At 32.9% G+C, this 24,321-nt stretch overlaps 1 protein-coding gene across 2 annotated transcripts; it reads left to right on the forward strand.

Moving 5' to 3' along the window:
* The first annotated feature begins 3,036 nt into the window (after positions 1 to 3,036).
* LOC116342972 lies at positions 3,037 to 23,894 on the forward strand. 2 transcript variants are annotated; one of them, XM_031770815.1, is made up of 8 exons: positions 3,037 to 3,472; positions 12,198 to 12,356; positions 18,181 to 18,316; positions 20,537 to 20,682; positions 21,204 to 21,342; positions 21,468 to 21,505; positions 21,622 to 21,698; positions 22,633 to 23,894. In XM_031770815.1, exons 2-8 carry the CDS (start codon positions 12,302 to 12,304, stop codon positions 22,786 to 22,788), a joined length of 747 nt encoding a protein of 248 aa, XP_031626675.1. In that variant the 5' UTR covers positions 3,037 to 3,472; positions 12,198 to 12,301; the 3' UTR covers positions 22,789 to 23,894. The 2 variants fall into 2 exon arrangements, with proteins under 2 accessions (XP_031626675.1, XP_031626676.1); XM_031770816.1 differs by lacking the exon at positions 3,037 to 3,472 and adding an exon at positions 11,541 to 11,991.
* The last annotated feature ends 427 nt before the right edge of the window (positions 23,895 to 24,321 follow it).

A 24,321-nucleotide genomic window follows, 5' to 3' on the forward strand; every position in this document is an offset into this window, starting at 1 on the left:
CGCATTATTATTTTAGCAATAAAACATTATCAACAAATCTGTATGACTAGATGAGCAAAAAATAATGTGGTGTGATTTTTGACCTTGTTCAAGCAGGCAAAAAATAGTAAAAACATGTCTCATATTACAGATATTAAACTATTTACTGTGTATTGATATTTTTCTTTGAACAGATCCAAGCACAACATTTGCAATTCATACCATTTGAAATGTGATCTTGAATATTCATATATTGGCGTAATACTCGCATTTGTATGTATTGTCAATAGATCTATCGTCACATATTAATTGTTGTTCCACGAAAAAAATAACTATTGTCCCTTTGTCAAGTGAAGACCTTTTATTGAATAATAATAAAACGGCGATTTCGGAAAACTTATCAAAATATGTCTACCAGATAAAGTTTCTACAACTGGGAATAATTTCATTATCATTCATTCATAATAATTATTATACGGAATGACGAAAAGTAAGAAAAAAACTTCAAATTCAAAATCCATTGAAGAACGACGTCTTTTGAGGATATAATCGATGCAAATTGCATATTTGAATTTTCAACTCCCAAATGAGCTAATTTTCCAAAAATTCCAAAAATTAGTTCGCATTTACCATTCATTCTAATTATGTTTGTGTTAATGTGTGACGTTTCATACGAAGAGCAGTCAAAAGTCAAGAAGATACTAATCTTTTTTTTTTCAGCTTTAAAAGAGGTCAATTTGGTTGTGCTGTGTTGAGAGCTAAACTGTTTCCCTTTTTCCGTACCATTCAAGCTGTTCACGTTTTTCGCACAATGTGAATGGTGCCACCGTAAACGTTTAAATCCCAAGTGTAATATAATCCAGTGTAATATTTTTTGATGCATGTATTTAGCGCAAGTCAATTTATCTTTATAAATGTAAATCTCAGATGTCGTGCAATGTATTCAAAGTTACAGTGTGAATTTGCATTAGCAACTTAAACAAGTGCACAAATTAAGATGCTTATTTTTGTATTTGATATGTGTTTGCCTTCCATGTGCTCCCTCGCTCACCGACACACACACACAGAGAGAGAGAGAGAGAGAGAGAGAGAGAGAGAGAGAGAGAGAGAGATACACTTCCAGTGTTATTCGGTGAAAACCAACAACACGATATAAATGTGTATGTTCAGGATGTGGTTTTTGCCGCCATTCTGCCACAAAAAATATACTGAATTTTACCGGGATGAACCCAACGATAATAATGATAAAGCAACTCAATATCTGAATATATTTTAACGGCCAAAGTTAAATGATACAGTTGTGTGGAAGGAACATTAACAAAAAAAAAGAAGAAGAATGCTTGTGTGTGGTGTGAATAAAGTTCCTCACAAAATATTCACAATAATAATAATAATAATTTCTAAATTCATATGTTTTCGCCAAATTATTCTCTGCAGACACAACTGCAGTATGTAGTTCGTTTTGGTTTGCGAGATTTGAATTCCGTGTTGTGTTTGGTGTTATTTTGGTAAATTTGAATGGTTGTTGTTATTATGTCGCAAAGTGTGTCAGTTTAATTAAATTAGGCAATATAATGTATGCCCATAATGGTATTGTCGGCTTTTGGCTGGCTTGATATCGATGATGGAGAGAATATGTGTCTTTTACACGCGCTCTTCAACGACTCCATGAATAAAATTTTATTTGAGACCATTAACAAATGCTAACTGAATCCAATGGGCTTTATCTCGAAGATTTTCTTCTATTGCCTAACAATTACCACGCTCGTTGACAGTTTGCTTCGCCGAATTAATTTTTCCTGCACACTGAACATTTAACAGTCAAAGTTTCATTGGGTATTTTTTTTATCAAAACTTTTGGGTAATTTCGAGAGTTTGTGTATCCTAATAGAGTGAATTCCCCAATGAAACACCTAAAGAAAATAAATATTCAAAGATTTAAACTTTGTGTAGAGCTCTCTCTCTCTCTCTCTCACTCTCTTTCTCTGAATGTTCTCAACAAAATGATATCCATTTATTTTAAAAGCATGTCACCATAGTAACTAACCATAGTAAAAAGACACGTACACTCATTCGGCAATCATATCAATCTTCGTTCTATTTTTAATTTTTTTATTGATCAGGTTCGAAGAATCTTTTTCAAATGATTTAAATTTTTTCGAATATCTATTTGTGTTTTCCTGGAATTGCATTAGCGAATATGATGGAATATTTTGTTCGATTTAATTAAGAATACTTCTTTCTAAAGCCACATTTCGATACAAGAACATTGCACTATCAAACATCAGTGGTTAGGCACATTGAATTAGGAACATCACAATGCATAAAATTGAAAGAGCAATTCTCTTTATCACAATATAACGCACATTTGCTGGCAAAGATACCGGTCACTTATACACGCATACCGAAAATATGTATGTATCGGTTTCACTTGTTCTCTTTCGCAGTGGCATGCAACAAAAAGAATTCTCGCACACATTGAGCGAATTGAAACGAAGAGCATAACATAATCACCGACAACGATGTTATATTCACAAGTCCATTCAGTCACATTGTGCCATTGTAACGTGTTCGATGAGCGCGCGCGCTCTCTCTTTCCCTCTCTCTCCCTTTCTTCTTTTCACTTTAACCAAGTCAGAGCAGAATGTGTGAATTGTTATTGTAGTCATTTGTTACATATTTTCTTCATTCAATTTGTTTAGTTATCCATTCGGTGAGTCTCTCTGTCTCACACACATCGTTTAGTAGCATTTCGAATATCACAGTTTCCTCTCATGTGCTCATCGTCTCGCATACTATATACTGTGCCATATGTATGTACATTTATTTCGGCTATAATACCGATTCCTTGTGCTCGTTCTCTGTTTATATTTGAAATCAGTCGAAAGTGGATCGTTGACAAGTGCACAAGTGCTAGAGAGCAAAACATCTTCTAAACAAATTTATATATGACCATCGATTCGCGGTGATTATTCATGGTTATTAATCAAAACTCCTCCGAACAATCATTTGCAAAAGTTTCTTTTTTAGTTATATTTCTTTTGAAATTTGTTGAATGTGTTTATTTATTAATATTATTGGAATTGTGTGTTTAATTATTTTTAATCATTTTGCGTGAAAAATAAAATAAAAAATACAACACATTTTGCACACTGATAAGAATTTCTGCCGTGAAATGTAAACGTGGTGCAGATTTTTTTCAAATAAATGCATGATAAATAAAAAAGAACTGTAGAAAGAGCAAACATCAAACAAATGTAAACAGGTGATATAGAGTGGGACAGCGATATAGTAAAATACGAACAATTTTAAGCGTGTGTGAAATAAACGAAATATCGTACGATATATCGTGTTCACCAAGACAAAAAAAAGACCGATAATCACACAGACACGGGCGTCACAAACAGTACTTTCTGTGTATATGATTCAGAGATCTGTTCGTTACAATCGAGTTACCATCGAGTCAAACACATTTGCCATAGAATCATAATAAGTAAGTGTGTATCAAACATATAATATATATCGTGCATGACGTTAATATTCTTTGATAAATCGAATATTTGTTATTGATCTCGCCTTATATCGTGCGACCAATTTATGAACATTTTTGTTGGTGTTGATGATTGTGAGCATGCCTTTTTCAATTTTATTCCGCTGAAAACACAATGTGCACCTTTGAATTTCTTTCATTATTTTTTGTGTCGATTTTCTTTCGGTAGAGAAATTTTACCTGAACGATCATTTTGTTCATAAGATTTCTTTTTTCGTGAAATTACTTTTTTCGGAAGACCTTCTGGTTCTAATGAATTGTGAAAAAAATCTGTCTATAGAATTATAGCCGAAACTTCATAGATTTTGATCTTTAAAGACATTCTCAGTTAAATAAATTTGCTCTTGTTTTGTTGGCACATAAAGGGTGATTTTTAAGAGGTTTCGAACTTTAAATCAAAAAAACATATAGAGATTTTTATTTTAATAATGAAAATGACTTTATTCGGTGGAAATATTTCTAACCCCACAAAAAATAATCCAGCGGTGTTAGATCGCACGATCGAGGCGTGTAGCGCCGTCCTGTCGAAACCAAAAAATTTCTATATCGTGAGTGGAAACATTTGACAACAACCAGCCATCATTCATGTCTCGGTATCGCTCACCATTGACGGCAACGTTGACTCCACTGGAGTCTGGTCACTTCCGCCTCTTTCTTGAAGAAAAATGGCCTAATAAATAACTTTCCACAATCTGTAAACGTTGTTCCAGTTTTAAATGTTGCATGATGTTTCAAATTTTGCATGCCAAAAACAGTTCGAACTGTCAAATCAAAGAAGAATTTTCAAAGTTATCCCTATTGTAAACGGACCTCCCAAAAAACACCCTTTTATCTTATTTCAGCTGCTGACCCTTTAACTTTCGATATCTATTTTTTGCACAGTGCTTGTTTACTTTTTTCACAATTTTTTATTTGCTCTGACGTCAAATCTGAAATTGAGACCACGTGTGTTTTTTTTGAATATATTTAATCGTCGCACGGATGAAAGTAAAAACAAAAAAATATCGCAACCCATGAATACAAACATTTTAAATCGTTACAAATAATGACGCGTTGAATAGGCGTTATTTTCTTATTGATATATCAATAGCTGTAGATATCATATGTATGATCGGGAGTTTATTTCAAAGCCGGAACAAAACAGGAATTTTACCGGGAAATATCTCTATGATATAAAAAATTCCAAAACTTCGATAATAATTCACAAATTGAAGATGATGGTAAAAATATGATTTTATTTTCATTGTCAGTAGCATCGCTCGACTTGTCTCTAATTTTGTAATATATTATTCGTGTTGGTTTCGGTGTGTCATCAATTAAATTTTTTTCGTTTCATATAACTCTCAAACTCATATTACCGTATCGAATCGCTCTGATTTTACGCTTCAATATATATATACATTTACACGATACAATCTAATGTAATTTAATTTATATACTAAATCCAAGCAACTTCGGTCAGAGCATTTCAATTTTAGATTTCGAATGAAATGAAATCAATCAACATTTTTTTTTTTGTTCTTTTCGATTTGATTCTTATTTTTCGCTCCTTGTATAAGGTGGACGAATCTAACTGAGCGTGAACACTTGCAAAATCTGTATAGCGAAATTGTACCAATATAATATCATTTTCTAAATGTGGCACGTGCATATTTCATCATGATTTGCAATGTGTATGTGAGAGAGTCCGGTCACCACATCCCGCGAACGAAAGAACAACCGGTCAGTTCGTAGCAATCGTTTCTGAATATTTTCTCAGATATGAGATATTTTCCACCTTCGTACATTTTTATGATGAATATCAACAGTCAAACGCCATGCACACTCTCTTCCGTCCACATCATGTAAGAAAAAAGTCCAAGCTAAATGTTGTGCAACGGATGAAAAGTAATAACTTTCGTTTGTACTATTTGCTGCTGTGCATTGTTGCATTGCGTATAATAAACAGGCGACCAGAAAGCATTCTTATCAACAACAACAACAAGGGAGAAAGAAAAAGCACGAAAAGGAAAACAACCAACAAATATAATTCGTGTTGTGTTGAATTGGCCAGCAAAAAAAACATAGTGCCGTGTGGTATAAGGATATGCTGTGCGCTTTCACATGACGATGCATGGTGTGTGGTAGAAAGACGGACAAAAAAATAGGTGAAATGTCGGAAGCAAGCGAGGAGAAAAACTAAACAATGAAACATCACACATATATATACATGAAAATGAACGTGCGATCTAAAAATTCATTGTTGTAAATTCTGTTTGTTTTAATAACGGAAATAAGCAGGACGCGCGAGATATAGTGGTACGAAAAAATTGAAGAGAAAAAAATAGAGGCGACCACGAGCAATGCAAGAACTTTAGCGGTTTTAGCGAATGCAGTGGTCTTCTCGGCTAGTCGACTGTATTCGTTGTTGTACGTTTCATTTGTACAACCATGCGGGGCAACAAAAAAAAACCCACTGTGAAATTGTGACTGCATCCCATTTGATGCTTATTGTTTTTCGCATTACACCATGATCTTTACGCTATGAGCTTTTTTTTCGCACATCTCTCTCCATTTATCCGTTGATGAATTTTTTCACACGTTCACTTTTCCTGTTCGCTCGCGGAACGATGTTTATTTTTGTTTCGAAACAAGTTTGTGTCGAAACAATTGCGCGCGTTATTTCCAAAAAATGGTACAGGTATAAACTAAATTAATGGTGCAGTCTTCTATTTTCAGCATAAATTGACCATTCGATCACAGTGCTGTTACAAATAGCATTTCAATTCCAGCAATTAAACTGACTTGATGTGATATGACATTTCATTGGTTGACTACAATCAATGACGAACCAAAAAATAATTGCCCCACAAAAAAAACCGTTCCCATAGTCGGGCAGAGATAGCCTTCGAGCATACCATCGCTCAATGCATTCAATTTTCTTTTACATGCCGCATTGGTTATATTACTCACACTCGAAGCCGGTCCACATACACTTCTTTGTCTCGCTAATAATTTGCTCGTTTTTTTTCACACATTGGATTCAGCGTTCATTCTTTGGATATGGTGTGTGTTTTTTTTTATCGATTAGACCTCTATACTCTTTCTTTGTTGGCTGGCAGTTTTTCCCTTTTTTATGTTCATAAGCGAATTTTCGTTCGTTTGATGTTTATTGGATTAAATTAAAAATAATTGCTGTTTTTCCACTCTCCTCGTTCGGTCTACCGACACAAGCCATGCGATTGGATGCGACACAAAAAAACCTCATCCAGCTAATAATAACAATAATAAGAGAAGAATGAGAATAGAGAGAAGTGGCCGCATTGCCTTTGTCTCTTGCCAATGAATAATTTGTTATATTGTTTGCCTGGCGTTCGAATAAAATCCCGATCGGTTAAAAGAACATAATTGGATGCAAGCAAGACCATGGACAGCATCAATTCTTACGAATGATGTTAAAGTGAAAAGTGTCGGTTTACTAATTCAATATACATTGATAGTACATATTTTCTGGTATGAATACTGTAACTTTAGAAATGTTGAATGAGTGAGTGCGATATGTGTGTGTGTGGCGCTAGCGAAATTTAAATGAACGTGTGTGTGGGATGGTTTACGTATTTGTTGTAATGTATTCATGCTTTTGACATTTTCGATGTGCGATCATCGCAATTACGCTCATTATAGTTAACAGGGTCCAGTCAGCACAATATTCAGATTACAAAATCTTCAATTTTAATCTAAACTAATTTAACTTAATTAAAATACAGTAATATACTTATCATGAAGATGGATTTGGCACACAAAGATACGAAACGATGGCTCAAGCGAAATGTAAGCACGAAAGCTGGAGTAAGGGAAAGAAGACAGAATGAAACAATTCATACTCCAAAGCCATCTACAATTTGGTCCAAATAAATTCATTAGGCAGCCTATTTAGTTCATTTAGTTTGGTTGCGATATGTCCATTGGTCAATGAATAGTTCAAATTTCATGCATATATCATTACTCAACGTTGATGTTGAAAAGTGCAAAAAAAATACTTCGACTTCACCACAACGTGCGCTTGAAACATTAAAATTGCGCATGAAATAATAATCGCCCACCGTAAATTTTGAAAATATTCAGCCTCCTATTTGACTGATCAAAAGCAATTTAGTAAATTGTCCAAGAAAATCATATTGTAGGCTTTACGTGTTAATTAGTTGGAATGAGTGTGTGTCATCAGTTTAGTAACTCTTTACGACAAATTACAAAACATATGAATAAATTATTACCCCGAATATTATTTCATTTTCATCATCGTTTTGGTATGTTTCTTTTGTACATTCAAATAACAATAGATACACAAACATCACAGAATATGATTGATTTGAATATGCTGCAGTTGCAATTGAAATTTTCTGCTTGCAGCACACACAAACACACGCACGTGACACATACATATATTTTAAGTGATATTGAAGGATTCAAGGAATGCACTCATCTGTCTAATATAGAGTACAAAGCCACAAAGAGAAATATTCAGATGCTGTCACATGCGTTTGATGAATTTCAATAAAAGACGTCGAAACATTGGTCACAAAATCAATTTATTCATTTGTGCCTGTTTAAATAACGGTCAGTTCCACCAGCCTTTAATTGTTCCACCAGTTTTATTTTTCACATTAAATTGATTCAAATAATTTAGACACAGTTCTCAAGCGAGGTTATTGAGTTTACAATTGTTTCGTACGAGGCGAACACCGAACAGCCGATGCAGATGTGAATTAGGGCTGTCGGATTTCGTTGCGCTTTCGTACTTTATCTTTACAATGCCATCATTTACTTCATATTTTTACTCCAGCCAAAATACGTGAGAGAGACACGAAATTCGACAGCCCTACTGTGAATAATTGAATTGCATATTTAAAAAAAAAAATGAATAAATGAACAGCAGCAAGAAAAAAATGTTATTAATAATCGATAAACAAGATTTTGTTCTTGTCCATAAAATATAAAATTCACGGCCAGTCTTCGCAATTTATTTATCGCTTTCATTTATATATATATAGAAAATAGCACCGGTTTTCGTTACATCCATTGGAGAACACAATTCAACGACTTTATTTGCCTACGTTTGAAATTTGAAAATTAATTACGATATTTTGCATAAATTTATCAAAACCATTCGCGGTTTGATGTGCAATGCTTTGATGCATGTGCAGCATATTTTGTACTCGGGCCATTTCAAAATCACATATTTGATAATGACAATAATAACAATAAATACAATTACAGCGCCAAATATTTTCAAAATGTTCTCAAACGTGAAAAGGCAAATAATAGGCTTTGGAACGCATACGTACACAGTTAATTATATAAAATACTCGCCATAAATTCTCTAACCAAACGCATTTCCGATATACAAAAGTTTGTAACCAAATTTGCGTCTAAATCACTGTATACGTATATAAAATGGTTAAATGAAAAATTCATCTCGTGGATTATTTTTTTTTTCTCGTTACGGGCGTTCATTCTATAGCACCAAAATAAATTGAATTTCAAAACTATGGACTTCTAATTTAATCAACGCAGTATTCTTCACTCTCGCTCTAATTTGCATTTAGCTTTGTGGTTTTAATGTATGCCATGCATTGATTGCTCGTAATAAGCTTCATATCAAAAGAGCAAGGTTTGTATATTGTTATGATTCATCATATTTACATAATGTGTAGTGTTTTTGGTTTATTTACAAAAAAAACCAAATTGAAAAATATTTTCCTTGTAATGGATATATATTTTAACTGGATGTGTACCGTTTAATTTAAATCATATTATGATAGAGTTTGCATGTTCAACCCAAATGACATCTCTCATCATATGAATGACACATCCAACCAAAATCCAGTGATTTTATTTTAATATGCACTGACACATCATGTTTTGCTAGTTCAAATTATTTTATCTTGAAACGGATTTATACTCAATTAATATCTATCTCTCTCTCTTGGAAATTTTCATTTATTGCGTTTACGTGCATTTTATGCAGTAACACTCTACGGAAACTAAATGTTCGACTTTTTAACTAAACTACAGAAGCTGACATAATCACTCATATTTGAATGATGGAAATGATTCTGTTTTTCTCAACCAGTTATGTATTATTAACCACTTTTACCATCCTGAATCGGTTATGCAAATAGAGAAACCAACACATTTGGTTTTAGCATGTTATTCCAAAAATACATTTTTTGTAAATGATTTTCCAAAACATGTTCCATTTAATGCTACATTTTCAATTGTGTTTTTTTTTTTTCTTCTTTTTTACTCCATCATCACATTTTCACTGATAGCGCCGTAAGCAAAATTTGTATGTTTAATCACAATTCAGCCAAGAGCGAAGGAGAAAATTAAAGATAAAAGTATTGATTTTTTGACTCATAATCGCTGTACGATAAATGCATTTTCTCTGCAAGGTTTGCAATTTTTCATTCTAATAAAGCATTCAATATAGATTTTTAAAAAAAATATCAATATATCTGCACAAAATCCCTAATGACTGACAAATACAATGGATTTTTGCATTGCATTTTACTTTAAATACAGAATATCTTCATTTGGATATATTTCAACGATGTCAATGGATGCAAATATGGTCGTTTTAAAGATGAAAACTATCAAAGTTTAATGGTTCAGAAATGCAAGAAAACGAAAAAAAAAAAATTGGCGAAAAAGCAATAATTAGTGAACATTTTAATGACACGATTTTTTCTGTAGTTGTGTTTTTTTCCGTCTCTTTCGTGTAATAACTTGTTTCGCATGAATTTACAGCACCAGCGAAAATCATTAAAAAGTGTCAACAATAAAATTATTCAGTTATAGGAGAGCGCAATGGGTTTAATATTAAAAGTTATTACATAGATAAAAAAATGCATGAACATTTTCAGCATTTAAATTTTGTTCGCAGTGTTTATTTCGTCGCATTTTCGTTTTTGTCCTTATTTTTTGTGTCTTTGTTCTTATTGACGATAGTTGTACATTGTAAAAATTGGATGTCATAGAATTTGCAAACAACAACAGAGAAAAAAAAAACATACTTGGTTCGCTCTCCGGCAAAAATGGCCAAATGGAGATGAAAAATGCCATGGAAAAGAGACAATAACAATATTCATCCTTTCTTATAATAAATATAATTACGGCTAGAACATTGTCAATTTTAGTTTTAATCCCAACTTAACGCTTTTCGCTACAGTTTCATTTTTTTTCTTATTTCTTTCTCTCTCTCTCTCTCTCTCTCCCACACTTTCTCTCCTTCCTCGTAGTATAATCAAAAGACAGAACAGTATCGAAAGGGATTCATTCGAAAGTATTATCCGGCGGTTGCAGTTTAAGCGCAACGACTATCGAATGCAGTGTAATTTTTTTTTTCCTTCCTTCATTCGTTCGGGAGAGATAGTGTGCCACGAGTGTCGCTTAATTGTTCGGCTCTTTTTTTATGTACACTTAACTCATAACGACAAACGCGCGAACATCACCAGCGTCAATTTAAAAGTGGTGTATAAGTGAGAAGCAACAGTAGTCAAACTAGAGCCAATCGTATCGGTGACATCGCCGACAACGTAATCATAACACGCGAATAAGAAAACTACAAAATGTATATGAATACATCGCAAGACATCGGACTCTATCGTGTGTAAACTGTATAGCATAAATATAAATCAACACTCAATAAAAAAAGAAACAGAAAAACTCTCGTGCGGTGGCTACGACGACAGCGACGACAATTTCAAGTTGCAAAAAAGACACGTCCGAGTGCAGTCTACAATTCTCGGGAGTAGCGTCAGCATATGCAGAACGATTTTATAAGCAAATAGAGGGCAGTTAAATATTATCAACAAAAGCGACTACATTATCCAACACGACCGAGATATAAAAAAACGCAAAGTTTTCACGTTTTTTTTAAATTCATTTTATATATATATATTTATATATATCGTGCACGGCATATAAAAAAAACGTTTACATTTTTTTATGGTAAATCTTTCTCCCTTGTTTATATTTCATATCAGTCAATTCCTCTTCAGTTTTGTGCAAATTAAAACGACGTTTTTTCTTCTATCCGTTAGTGATTTTCACGTTATAATTTTTGTGCTTTATGCAATATAATTACGCGAAGTAAGTGAAAAAAAAACTAGACTCAATCTAGTGAAGAACCAACAAGGTACAAGCATTAACGAGAATAAATCAGATTTGTCGTTTAGAAGAACTATAGAATAAAGAGAGACACATTTTGAATAGCAACGGTAAAGTTCTTGTGCACACACACACACCAACACATCAACACGGGTATAGAGAGTAAAAACACTTCAAACGCAGTTAGCCTAACGAAAAAAGTTTTACTCCAAATTGCAAAGTAATCATCAACATCATACATAAACGTTTAATATTTTTTCTGGTAATTTTTCTCATAATTCTTACCAAAGCAATTCGGGAGAATTAAAAAGGTGCATTTAAAACTTCGTTTGTGTGACATTTAAATTTCTGTGTTAAGCCAGTGTTTTGTTTTTGTTTTTGACATTAGTGAATGATTTTTTTTTCTATATTGTGCTGAATTAAGAGCATGTGAATATCATTTTCGTATATATATTTTTTTCTAAACTGTATTTTTTTTGCTATCACACAACTTTTGATTGCTTTTGACAATAAGCAGTTTTGGCAATTAAAGTGTTTGTGTGCGTGTGTTACGCAATTCAGCCTATCAGCATCAGCTGGAGATAATATTGGTGATTTGAGTTCGACATAATAAGAAGAAAGATGAACGGCGTTAATAGCAGAAATCTGTTGGGATTCCTCACCACAATTTTAATTGGTGAGTACTTCTTATTGAAGTTTATATTTTTATTAAATTAAAATTCATATATTTTTTTTTTTGTTTATTCGCATTTGTGTAATACGTAAGTGTATATGTCAAATAGTTTGCTTCTGTATAGTTATAGATTATAGAACGATTCAAAGGAGAATGAGTGCCACGGCACACACATGACATGAAAATATAGCTCACCTCTTTGTATTGAATCTAATTTTATCGCAGTCGCATCACACATTTATAAATGACGTTTAGCATCGTTGATGACACCAAATGAAACTGAAATAGATGATGAATTGTACACTATCTCCTTCGATACACTGATTCGAGCGGTTGTCGCAGACAAACAATCAAATCATCTAAATTGAATTGAATTGGTTTCTCTGTATTGTATGCACAATGTTTCCATGTTTATCGTGAGACAAACTATAGGGTGTTTATTAGGTACACGTTGATAGAAATGTTGACTTCACTTCAAAGTCATAACAAGAGGCAACATCGACAAATCAAATGAAGTTCTGTCCACATCAAAAAAAAAAGTTTAATCGTTCATGTACCAAAAGTTTTCGATTTGAAGATAAATGTTGGAATCACCCTAGTTTTTGGCCTTAGATTAAACGCATTTTATTCTACGGCAATTCTACGCATTTAATACTTGTCACTTTGTTTATTTTTTTCGTCGTTCCGAGTATTTTGACATCATCTTCAAATTATGAGCAAAGCACGCATCGAAAGCATTTACTTGTGTTGGATATTTTTCTAACTTCATTTATTCCATACGATTGTGTCAGAGCGTCCAACTTTTTTTTCAATCATTATTTGCACTGGACATTTTTTTATGTAATTGAACTCAAGCCCACGAAGTCGTAAACATATAAAGTAAATGAATTTTATGACATACATTTTTGATGCCGCTGTTTTTTATTGTAACATTTTTGATTGCATTCCAAAAATGTGTTGCATTTCACATACAAATCGCTTTAAATTGAATAAGTGTCAATAATACGGTCTGCGTATGTGTCAACATCGAACTTGAACGGGGTCAGTTACCATTCGGTCGAAAAATTGCTGTTATACAAAACAAAAATAAAGCCAAAACTGTTGAACAGGTGCCAGTTTCACCAAGAATCGATACTATGTGGTCTATTTTTGCTTTGGCTGTGATTTATTGTTGCCTTTTTGCTCAATGAAAATTCTATCGCCACACAGAAAAAATGTGCTTGTGAAAAGTTTGAAGTGCGGTTGGAAATTCTCCATTTTTTTCAGAAATTACTTCAGTAGATAAAGGCCATTGATATGTATTACTGACAGTTAAATTATTTTGTGCATCAAGTATCATTGGTTCAATTGTAAATTATCTTTCGTTAAAAATCAAGAATTTTCAACCTCTCATAACAAACACACTTTTCGTCAGTGTATGATCTTTGAAACTTGGTCAATATTTTTTGACCATTTTGTGGACTTTTGCACCCATTGCGCCATTGTATATTTAGAGAATTGAATTCAGGTGAAAAAGTTTTCCCACCACGCACTCCATTTCAAATCAGATGAGCGAGAAGTTTTTCTAATCTTGTGCCACCTCAGTGTTAACTTGACTTCGAATCTGAATCAATTTGCCGAATGTGTTGGCCAACAATTTAATTTTCCATAATTGACAGGTGATATTCAGAGTGTGAATTTCGGACACACGATGAATATCGACTTGGAAACAAACACCTTCACGAATTTGTGAAAATGGACAAAATAAAATAGAACGATTGTTCAGAATGAGTAAATATAATCCAAAAAGTTGCAAAATAAAAATAACCAAAAGTTCAATGGGGTTTTAGTCGAACAAATTGATATAATGACATTATTTATTGTGCATCGAAAAACAATACCACATAAATGACTAGGAACAAATTTGACTTGTATATCGACTCAATGTATGAGTCCGATCGAAATGTCTCTTCGTCCATTTCTGGAATAGATGCAATAAATCTGTATCTCTCTGTGTGTGTGCTTGTTTTTCTATAAACGCCAATCGTATATAAATTGAAAAGTTATGGCACATTTAAGTGGCACAGCGCATCACCATAATTCTCTTAAGGGATTATCGAATATTCAACAGGACTGTGCGCCAATACAATTTCGCAATAGCCAAAAAAAAAATTATATACATCAGAACGATGTGGACCACGACATTGGCTGACGTGTACATCGTATAGCAATGTCAACAGGAATGAAAAAAAATGCTCAATCTCAATTGATAGATTTTGTCGTAATTCATTTCGATTTTGTGCCTTCTCTATATGGCGATAGAAAAAAAAATGCCATCAAAACCAGAAACACACGATGACTATTTTTCAAATCGTTTCGCGATCGAAGCGTCAATAAATAGCAATCGACATAATAAAGACGGATTGCCGACTAAACAGTTCGACAGTTTGCATTTCTGTATAGAATCGATCAATACCATAACTGATGGGATTATTTGGTGGTGGCCTGAAAATGCCACGATATTGGTGAGTGTGAATTGGCAATAAATCGTGTATGGATACTTGTGAAAATCCTCACAATCGGTGCGGATTGAAATATTTCACGGACAAGCCATACATTACACTACTCGTACCATACTAATTGCATCTAATCTCTCTAAGAAGCTTTTGATCGAAAACCTTGATAAGTCAGATTCAAATACGATGCATAGACTGATTCATTCCGGATCTTTTTTTTCTTGTTACAAACAAAGTAAGTAATTTTTTCCAACTAATCGAAATGGCTTTGTCGATTGATAAGCGACGATGACATGGAATGTCCGTATCGTATGATTTATAGTTAGAATTTCCCATAATCATGACACATGCACACGGCAAACACATATTATTGTGCGTCGTGCGATTTGACATGTTTTGACTGGAGTATATCAGATGAGCTGTCATTTTGAAATGTTTTATCACTTAATTTGCATTCTCTTGCTTCTTCGTATTATTTTTGCAAAAAAAATGAACAATATGCAAATTAATTGTCTAAATTATTTCTTCTGAATTTAAATTTTGCGTCTGTTTCAAACTAAAAAAAAACAGACTCTGATAAAATGAAATATGTTTCAAATATTATTGATGATCTCATACTAATCCATCACCACATTAAGTATGACATAATATAGATCATGTTGATATTTTATTGTATCCATTTTTCAGTATAGTGTTGTGCAAATAATTGATCGATTCGTTTTAAATAACGTCGACAGCTGTAATCGTGTGGTTGGTATAAATATTATCGAAACTAACGCCCGCAAAACCCAATGACATTTTATTTACACTATGCAGCTATCGATTTATATTCAAATAGAATGATACGTTTGCAATTTTCAATGTAATCATACACATGATAATTGGTGTTTATTTTAAAATGATTCAAGATTATGCAACAGACTTATGTTTTTTTTATCAGCTGTCTGCGGGCACTGTTTTCTTTTGTTTGTTTAATTCAAACAAATACATAATTTGGATAGAATTTCGCTGATTTAGCAACATGACATTAAAGAAAGATAAGCAACAGCAAGCCTATAAAATGCAAGGCGTTATTTTTTTTATCAACTCAGCCGTAAATTCTCAACTGACCGTATTCGCGAAATAAACGGTGAATTTTTAATGCTAAAAAGTAAAACCATGTACATATGAATCATGGGAATCTCATATGACACAGTTCAGTGTTAAATGTCGATTAAATGCGCGAAAGATTAAATTCACATGTGAGCGCATTCAAATGCTTAAAAACACTCCAAATGGAATATTCACAATAATCCATCATTAAATGATGAGATAATGGAAATGCATTTTTCGTTTGTGATTGTCGTCAATTAATAATGCACTTTTAGAATGTAATTCCAGTTGGATGCAACCCACATTCGTGACCATTAATGTTTCTGCCTATAAAATGTATTTGGTGTGTCATTTGTTGAATTATCGATACCATATGATTTGTATACTCTCGTAATTAAAGCAACAAAAAAAAATCACACACGCAGAAATGCAGCTCTTCTAACAAATTGGCGGCACATGGAACAAAATGCACCAAAAGATGAAATGATAAAATACACAAGTATAGCTATACGCTTAATCTGATGATTGCATTTGTACAAAATAATCCATAGTTGTAAATGGAGACACGGCCAACACTGGCCACTCAAAATGATAGTGTTCGGATTGCATTCACGTAAATACAAATAGGCGCATTTTCGGTCACATATAATTTATTTCAAAACAAAATACCACAAATGCAAACACAATCAGTGGCAAGCAAACAAACAGAAAAAATGTAATTAAGTTAAAATATTCGAATAGCGAAAATAACTACACAAACCACAAACCAGAGTACAAATAACGAAATACCAATACTGCTAGCATCCGAACATATAATCAACGGAACGACATTAGCGTTCAAACATCTGATACATCCGTGGACAGTTCAATTCAATAATTATACAGAGATCTACGTATATAAAAGAAACCACCTACAAAAACATACGCACAAAAAAAAAATAATGGTCGATGTGACATCGTTTTCATGTATCGAATACAAAGTGTGACCGTTTGAATTTGACCATATGCACTCATAACCAAATATTGAAACAAACGAATGTCATCCAACAAATACGACTCATAATCGATATTATGTTAACCGAAACAAGAGAAAGCAAAAAAATTGTAGCCTATTATTTGATCAAAAGTCATACAACAAGCAGACAATTTGACAAAAATATGAAAACCAATCAAAAACATACGGTTTTTCCAACATAGCGATATCATTTACATTGTTTGATCCGAAAACTGTAAACAGACATTTCAAATCATTTGGTTAGTGAATTTGGGAAGTTACAGCGATGTGACCAAATGACATTTATGTACATAATTACTGTGGTTTATCTATCATGTTGGGGGCTAGAAAACATAAAAGCCCTTGAAAAGCTTTACATTTCGATACCATATCGCGCAAATTTACTTAGAAATGTTTAAGCATTTTCATATAGTTTTGAGCTTGCATGTTGAGCATATCAATGCGTATGCAAACTATAACATTTTGCAGTAAATGTTTGGTCAAAAGATTGCGGTTCATTGCTGAAAGTCAGTCAATGCAATACTATATGGTAGGAGGATAGGTCCGATATTTCAAATAACTATGCAGAAGGCGCTCATATATACACTCGCGATATAACCTTTCAGTGTTAATATTTGAAAATACAGAAGCATATATATGAATCATTGCCGTGAATATACCTTTCAGTTTGCGCCTAATAACATTGCAAGATGAATTCTTGTAATTACAAAAAACTTTATACAGAAAATTACAGAATGAAAATTAGATGACATGCTGTCTAAAATTCGGAACTGCACAAAAGAGAAAATACAAAAACGATATTTCGTATTATGAAGATTTTATGGACAAATACAATTTTGAACGGATTGCCTCCGTTTTCATTGTATATTTTTCTCAAACGTTAAATTGAGATATTTTCAGCTCAGGAAGCCAATGTCAGGCGCTGAAATGGAGGGAAAACAATAGAAGTGATTGTTATGGTTATAAAAACAGTTATATTGCTACACTTACACTTCTATTGTTTTCACTCAATTTCAACGCCTGACGTTATCTTCCTGTGATGATTCATCTGACTGAAAATATCTCAATATAATGTATGATTTTTCTGCGTATTCATATGGGAGTATTATTCGGAATAAAATAATAGATATTTTTTGCCGCAATGATTCATGTACAGAGGCTTCCAAATAATTATTATTCATACACCAAATATTTGACTTAAATTACGATTCTTATTTCTTTGCAGTTTTGTGTAATTATGTCAAAATGGAAACCTGCGATTTTAACGAGCTTGTTTCGTGTACTCGTCCATTATCGGAGATTTCCGAATTTTCTGGTCTGTCTTTTCTATCAAAAAAGTCGGATCTAGACAAACTATGCCCGTAAGTATTTTTGCTATCCTATCGATATGTGTAAATCAATAATGTATTCTGCATTCTATATTTGTAATCGAAAAGTTTAAAAATGCTAAACTTTTAATGTCGAAACTGATGCCGAATTTTATTGCAAATTGCTCGCCGAATGTTTTAGTCATGAGCTCAATCGGAAGAGGCAAAAAAAATTATACAAAATGTATATTATTTATTAAAATGGTTTGCACTATCAGAACTTGTTCAATTATTTTTCGTTCAGTTTGAATTTCAAGTTGTGAATGCAAGCTCGCATAAGCATTGCTGAAACGAAGGAAAAAAAAACTCCTCAAAAGAGCATTTGTATAAATAAATTCGTGTTAATCTGTATTTATTTCGAGATTTCGAAGCGATTTATCCAGACTACTCTCTGTTTTTCTTCTTCTTTTTCTTCAGTTTATGTGCACCGTTTTGAGAAAAAGCAATTGAATATGTAATAGTCGTGTGCAAAATTGTATCACTTTTTTCGCTCCATTCAAAAAAAAAGTTTTCATAATATTTTGAATGAACATGCTTGGAGTTGGAACTTGCCGAGCTAAAGTGAGTATCATCACAAAAAAGGACACACAACTGGATGAATAACAAGAAAAAATCGAACACTGGAATCTTTTGTAGTGTTTTTTTTGTGTGTGAGAGAGTGTCTTCATTCGCACGAACGCCCCCATTCACAAAATATGCATTATTTGCGAAAGACAAAAACTTGCTGTAAAACGATGTGCAATGACTCGGTAAAAGCATAAAAGCAGACAACATAATATGAAACGCTTGAGGCTCTTGTAATATGGATACATAAAAACGCATTTAAATAAATTAATGATGACATTCAGGCGGTAAAATTTATTCTACTTTGTGTGACTTTAACCAAATATTATTCTAAATCTTAATTAATAACAGCATATAAATGTGATGGGGGATGAGTGAAGTTGGCAGTGGGAGAGATCGAGAGAGAGAGAGAGAGCATTATGGGCATCCCTTTTAGCATTCTGAATTTATTTATTTGCTTGTGGCCGTGACGTGTGCAATGACAATTTTGCATTTCTTATGCTCTTATCTCTTAAATTACGTGTGAAAACAAATTTCGCATAGTTAACGCTTTTTCCGTTGCACATTTTGGCTTTCACATCAGATGCACAACTATTCACCCATACACACCCACATACAAACACACCTTTATCCATTTAGAATGGATTTTCGCTTGACAGAGCCGGTTTCGCTTCCTAATTTAAATGACTTTGTGCGCACGCACACTCACACATATACCCCCCGCAAAAAAAAACTGATACAACATTTACGCTTCGTGCTTACACTTGTGGAAGTTTTTAGAGGTTTTCGAGTTTGCATCGATGCTGAACAAACGCCAAATTATTATAATCTCTGCGGTTGCACACAGTTTAAGTGATTTCGGCACATTCACAAATCTTTGCTATATGGTGAAATGAGAATGAGTATCATAGCTTGCTTTTTCTTCGTCGTGTGTATATGTGTTTGTGTGTTTGTGTCGTATCTTGCTTCATCGTCTTTTGAATTAATGCTCCATTAGACGTGAAAAGGGTAATCGCTCGGCAAAAGCAAATACCAACAACAGCAGTAAAAAAATACCCAAAACAACCAAAAATACACAAAAACAAAAACAACATTTTATATATAAATGACGCTAATTAATTTATACGAGTGCCGAGCATTTAATAAAGCACAATTCATGTGTGGATATTTCTATAACGTGTTTCTCTGTGTGTGTCTTTAGACGCAAATGGATATTTATGGCTGTTGAATATTTGCGTCTATGCGTTCACAATAATGCATTATAACATGTGGTTTGAACATTTCTAGCAATTAAGTGAAAATATTTCTAAATATGTCGCATCATTTGCTATGGTTGCTTTGCGTTATTGCTGCAAACGAACAATTCCGAAATTCTTTCCAGTATAAGATCCAAATATAAACGTATGAGAAACGCTGACAAAAAAATACTAGTATGACATTGATAATTTTTCACTTCATAACCATTTGTTATCATCCAAAATGGACCACTCGACTTACATCGAATAAACATTGTTCAGCAGCCAAACAATGAACATAAATCCATTCATGATTTTGAAAATGAGGAAAACAAAAGCACATTTTCGAGCATATACGATTCTTGAAACTTATTAGTAACGAAAGAAAACTATCTTCTCTTTCATTTATATGCAGTGATTTACTAGCTGGATTAGAGTGTATCCAAAGTTACACGAGGCGTTGCATGAACCAGGACCAAAGAAATCATTTTAACCAGCTGTACCATGGCACAGGCGAGGTGATACACGAATTGTGTGATAAGGATTCAAAATATCAGGAAGGCACGTACGTATTTCTATTATAAAAATATACACCGAACCGAATAAGTCGCTAATTTGTCACCAAGATCGTCCGGTTTGATAAAACTTCTGGTACGACCACCATTGTATATACGATAGAGGAACCGCGGTATATATAAAATATATTAAAAAAAGAGTAAAGTATATCACATTGGTGCTGATTCATGAACAAAACACCACGACAGATAGGGAGATATTTATTTTGTTTTATTTTTATGGCTAACGCTTTTTTATCACTTCAAATGAAGCGAAAAAAAAATATTCAGTTCATTTTATTAAGACGCATGCTGTACTTGTTCATGTTCATACACATAATCAACATTCATAAATTCAATGTACTGATGAGAGTTATACCCGTGGGGGAATATTTCTCTGTCAAAAAATGAAATCAATGTCGTAAATTCGTAAAATTTGCTTTAAATAGCGATTTATAGGTATCAATGTTATTTGATTGCATTTTTCAATCCTCAAATCGAACGTAACGTTTTATTTTCAAATTATAGATTTCTTACGCCATGCGCCCTGTTTACTACACGTCCAAAATAAATATGAAGAGTGCAGTAAACATTATCAGGACACACTGGCTAAACTGCCGGAACCATCACCGAATACCACTCACAAGGCGCTCGAAGAAGTTTGCTGGTATGTATGAAACTTTATGTTATCCGCCGAAATATTCTCCGAAATGGTTTTAACTCATTAAACATTAATTCATTGGTTTTTCACCCTGCTATATCTTTTTCTTTTACATTTTTTTTTGGTGTCAGCTCTTTTCGGGAATACATCTCATGCACGGAGCATATAGGTTAGTCAAAATTTGTTGCAATTTTGTTTTTCACCATTTTTATCCAGAATAAATACATTCGATTCCATGATTTTTACGATTTTTCACAATCGGTTTTTATGTATCATTTCATGCAGTGAAGCACACTTGTGGAAAAGAAGCAGCTCATTTTACGCGCAACATTTTGGATAGAATATCAAACTCGTTGATGCGGGTAAGTTAAATTTGAATAAAAATCAAAAATGCTTTTTTCTGTTCCTTGCTTGCTCGCTCGCTCGTTGGCTACAGCCCTTTTGAGCATTCGTTCTGAAAACTTTAATTTTTAATGAGATTTCAACATCCCAAAATACAAAGCTGCCAAAAACTAATTTACTGCAATGGAATTAAATTCATTGATGTTGAGTTTTCTCTTTCCGGTGCGGAAACGTTCATTATAATTTCTTGCATTTTACCTCGGAATGAAAAAAACAATGGTTTTTAAAAATTATTTCGATTATTCGTTGAGAAGTCTATCGTTTAATTCCAAAGCACGGTATATATACAGATTTGCGCATTTTAAATGACTGGATTAAGGTTAAATTTTGCCTGAATTATGTATTTTTGTAAGGTTGACAAGCAAAACATCATCATTTTCCAACACTGGCAGATATGAAAAATGTCAAACGTTGAATGCGGTTTTGTGACCACTTTGTTATTTTTATTTTCGACAAAACATTCTATATGTGTGACCCGCATTCTGTGATTCGGATTTTTTTCTCTCCTTACGTTCATGCACTTTACTTTTTTCTTGCTTCTCTGCAGATACTTATCAGAGGTACCATAAAAACGGTTTCACGTGGATTCGATATAAAAAAGCAATCTATAAATAATTAACTCCATTTCCGTCCAAATTGTGTAGAATCAAATTTTTTGTGGCTTTTTACCGTATCCAATAAATATTGATACTGCAGAGTAGCACTTATACCACCATTACAAAAATTGTTGGTTTGAAGATGTAATTTGACTTTTGTCGCCAAAAAAATCCCTATTAAAGTACAAGCAGCAATTCCATCGAATGTTGTGGAAATGATTTTGTTTGTTTGTGCATGAGTGTTATTTTTCATTAAATTTATTTGATATTTATTTTTTTTTCGTATTCTTCTTTGCAGTTACATTGTGAAAAATTCAAGCCAAAGCCAGGAAAATGCGGTGAACCGTATTATTCACATTCGTCAACAATACACTTGACCACAACTGCATTGCTGTTTTCCGTATTTGTTTTTCTATTTTCCGTGCCACACAATTTCATTCGGAAAATATTTTAACGGATTTCTGTAAAACGTTAAAAGATGCAGAGTTTTACTCGTAAACACCGAAGATTCTTCAACCAGTCTCTATAGCATAAAATCTAGAATTTAGTTAATTGTATTGAAATGTTTATTTAAATCGAAATAGTGTAGTGTTTTTGTGAATGTGAAAATCGATTCAATGTGATTTCGTAATGCCATCGATTGGCACAAATCAATCAAATTGTTATTGTCGTCCAGGTAGAACTATCGTCTTTTTTTAATTTACATCAATTAGGATATACAGAACAGCTATTTAGGAATGTTGCATTTTTAATGCATCAAAACAAAAATCTTTGCTAACATTTACCCATTGATTTAACTAACCCACAGAATTTAAAATAAATGTTCCGTTAAATTTCCATGGAATTATGCAATTAGCAAACTAATTGAAATACAATTATGTTCGAAATTGAACGCGACAAATCAATTAAGTGATGTTGAACTTTTGAATTAGACAGAGTTCAAAATATGAAATGAACAAAAGCAAACGCGCACACACACACACACACACACACACACACACACACACACACATCATCTTTACATATCATCAATGAATATAATTTATTATTATAAAATCTATCATACGTATGTATTACATATATATTTAAATGTATATTAAGATCTGCCATTTGATCTTTGAAATTATAAATGTATCCATAATAAACAGGAGTACATTGACAAATAACATGTATCTGTAAAATGCCAAAATTGAATTACAACATTTTCTGCATTGTTCTTGCACCGATTATCATTCTTAGTGCAATCAATCATTTTCAACATTAATTCGTAATGTTTGCAATCAAATGTTTGTCATTGTAGACGTGTCGTGCTAATAGACATAATATAGATTGTAATTAATTTGAAATTAAATATTTAAAGAATACACCGGATGCATTTTGCTTTGAATTAATGACATTATGCCAGAGTGTCAGCGATAAGACACTTCTAAAATGTGTCACACTCGTTATCAATATCATTTTATTAATAACATTTGTTACCTTCATTGAAATCATTATGCTTTGATTTGAATAAATCTCGATAAAATGTATTTAGTTTAAAATGAAAAAAAAAATCGAATACAAACGGAAATAAAGAAAAAGTTGAAGCGATAATCTTTCTTTTTTTTGTGTTATCAAATGACATAGCAACTTATTGCAGGCATTTTTTGTAGCCCAGAAGGTAAGTAAATTGTGATTGACATAAATTTCCAATCACAAAAACAACATATACGTATGTAAATAAATCAAAAGTCATATTTTTCGATTTGTATGTCTCAGAAAGCTTTTGATTGCTTTTTAACGCTCAAATGATTACATTGTAAACAATGAAATATGATTTTTATCACTTTATCAATCAATCACCGTCTACATTCTTTTAAAACAATTCATTTGGAGTGCCGAACCACTTCAACTACTCTCTATCTATATACGACGAACAAATAAATCATAAAAAAGGTGAGAACAGATCAATAGAGGTAATGAAGCTGATGTTCTTGTCAACTAACAT

Source organism: Contarinia nasturtii, unplaced genomic scaffold (genome assembly GCF_009176525.2).
Source record: "Contarinia nasturtii isolate CC-2019 unplaced genomic scaffold, AAFC_CNas_1.1 Cnas_scaffold_928, whole genome shotgun sequence".
NCBI lineage: Eukaryota > Metazoa > Arthropoda > Insecta > Diptera > Cecidomyiidae > Contarinia > Contarinia nasturtii.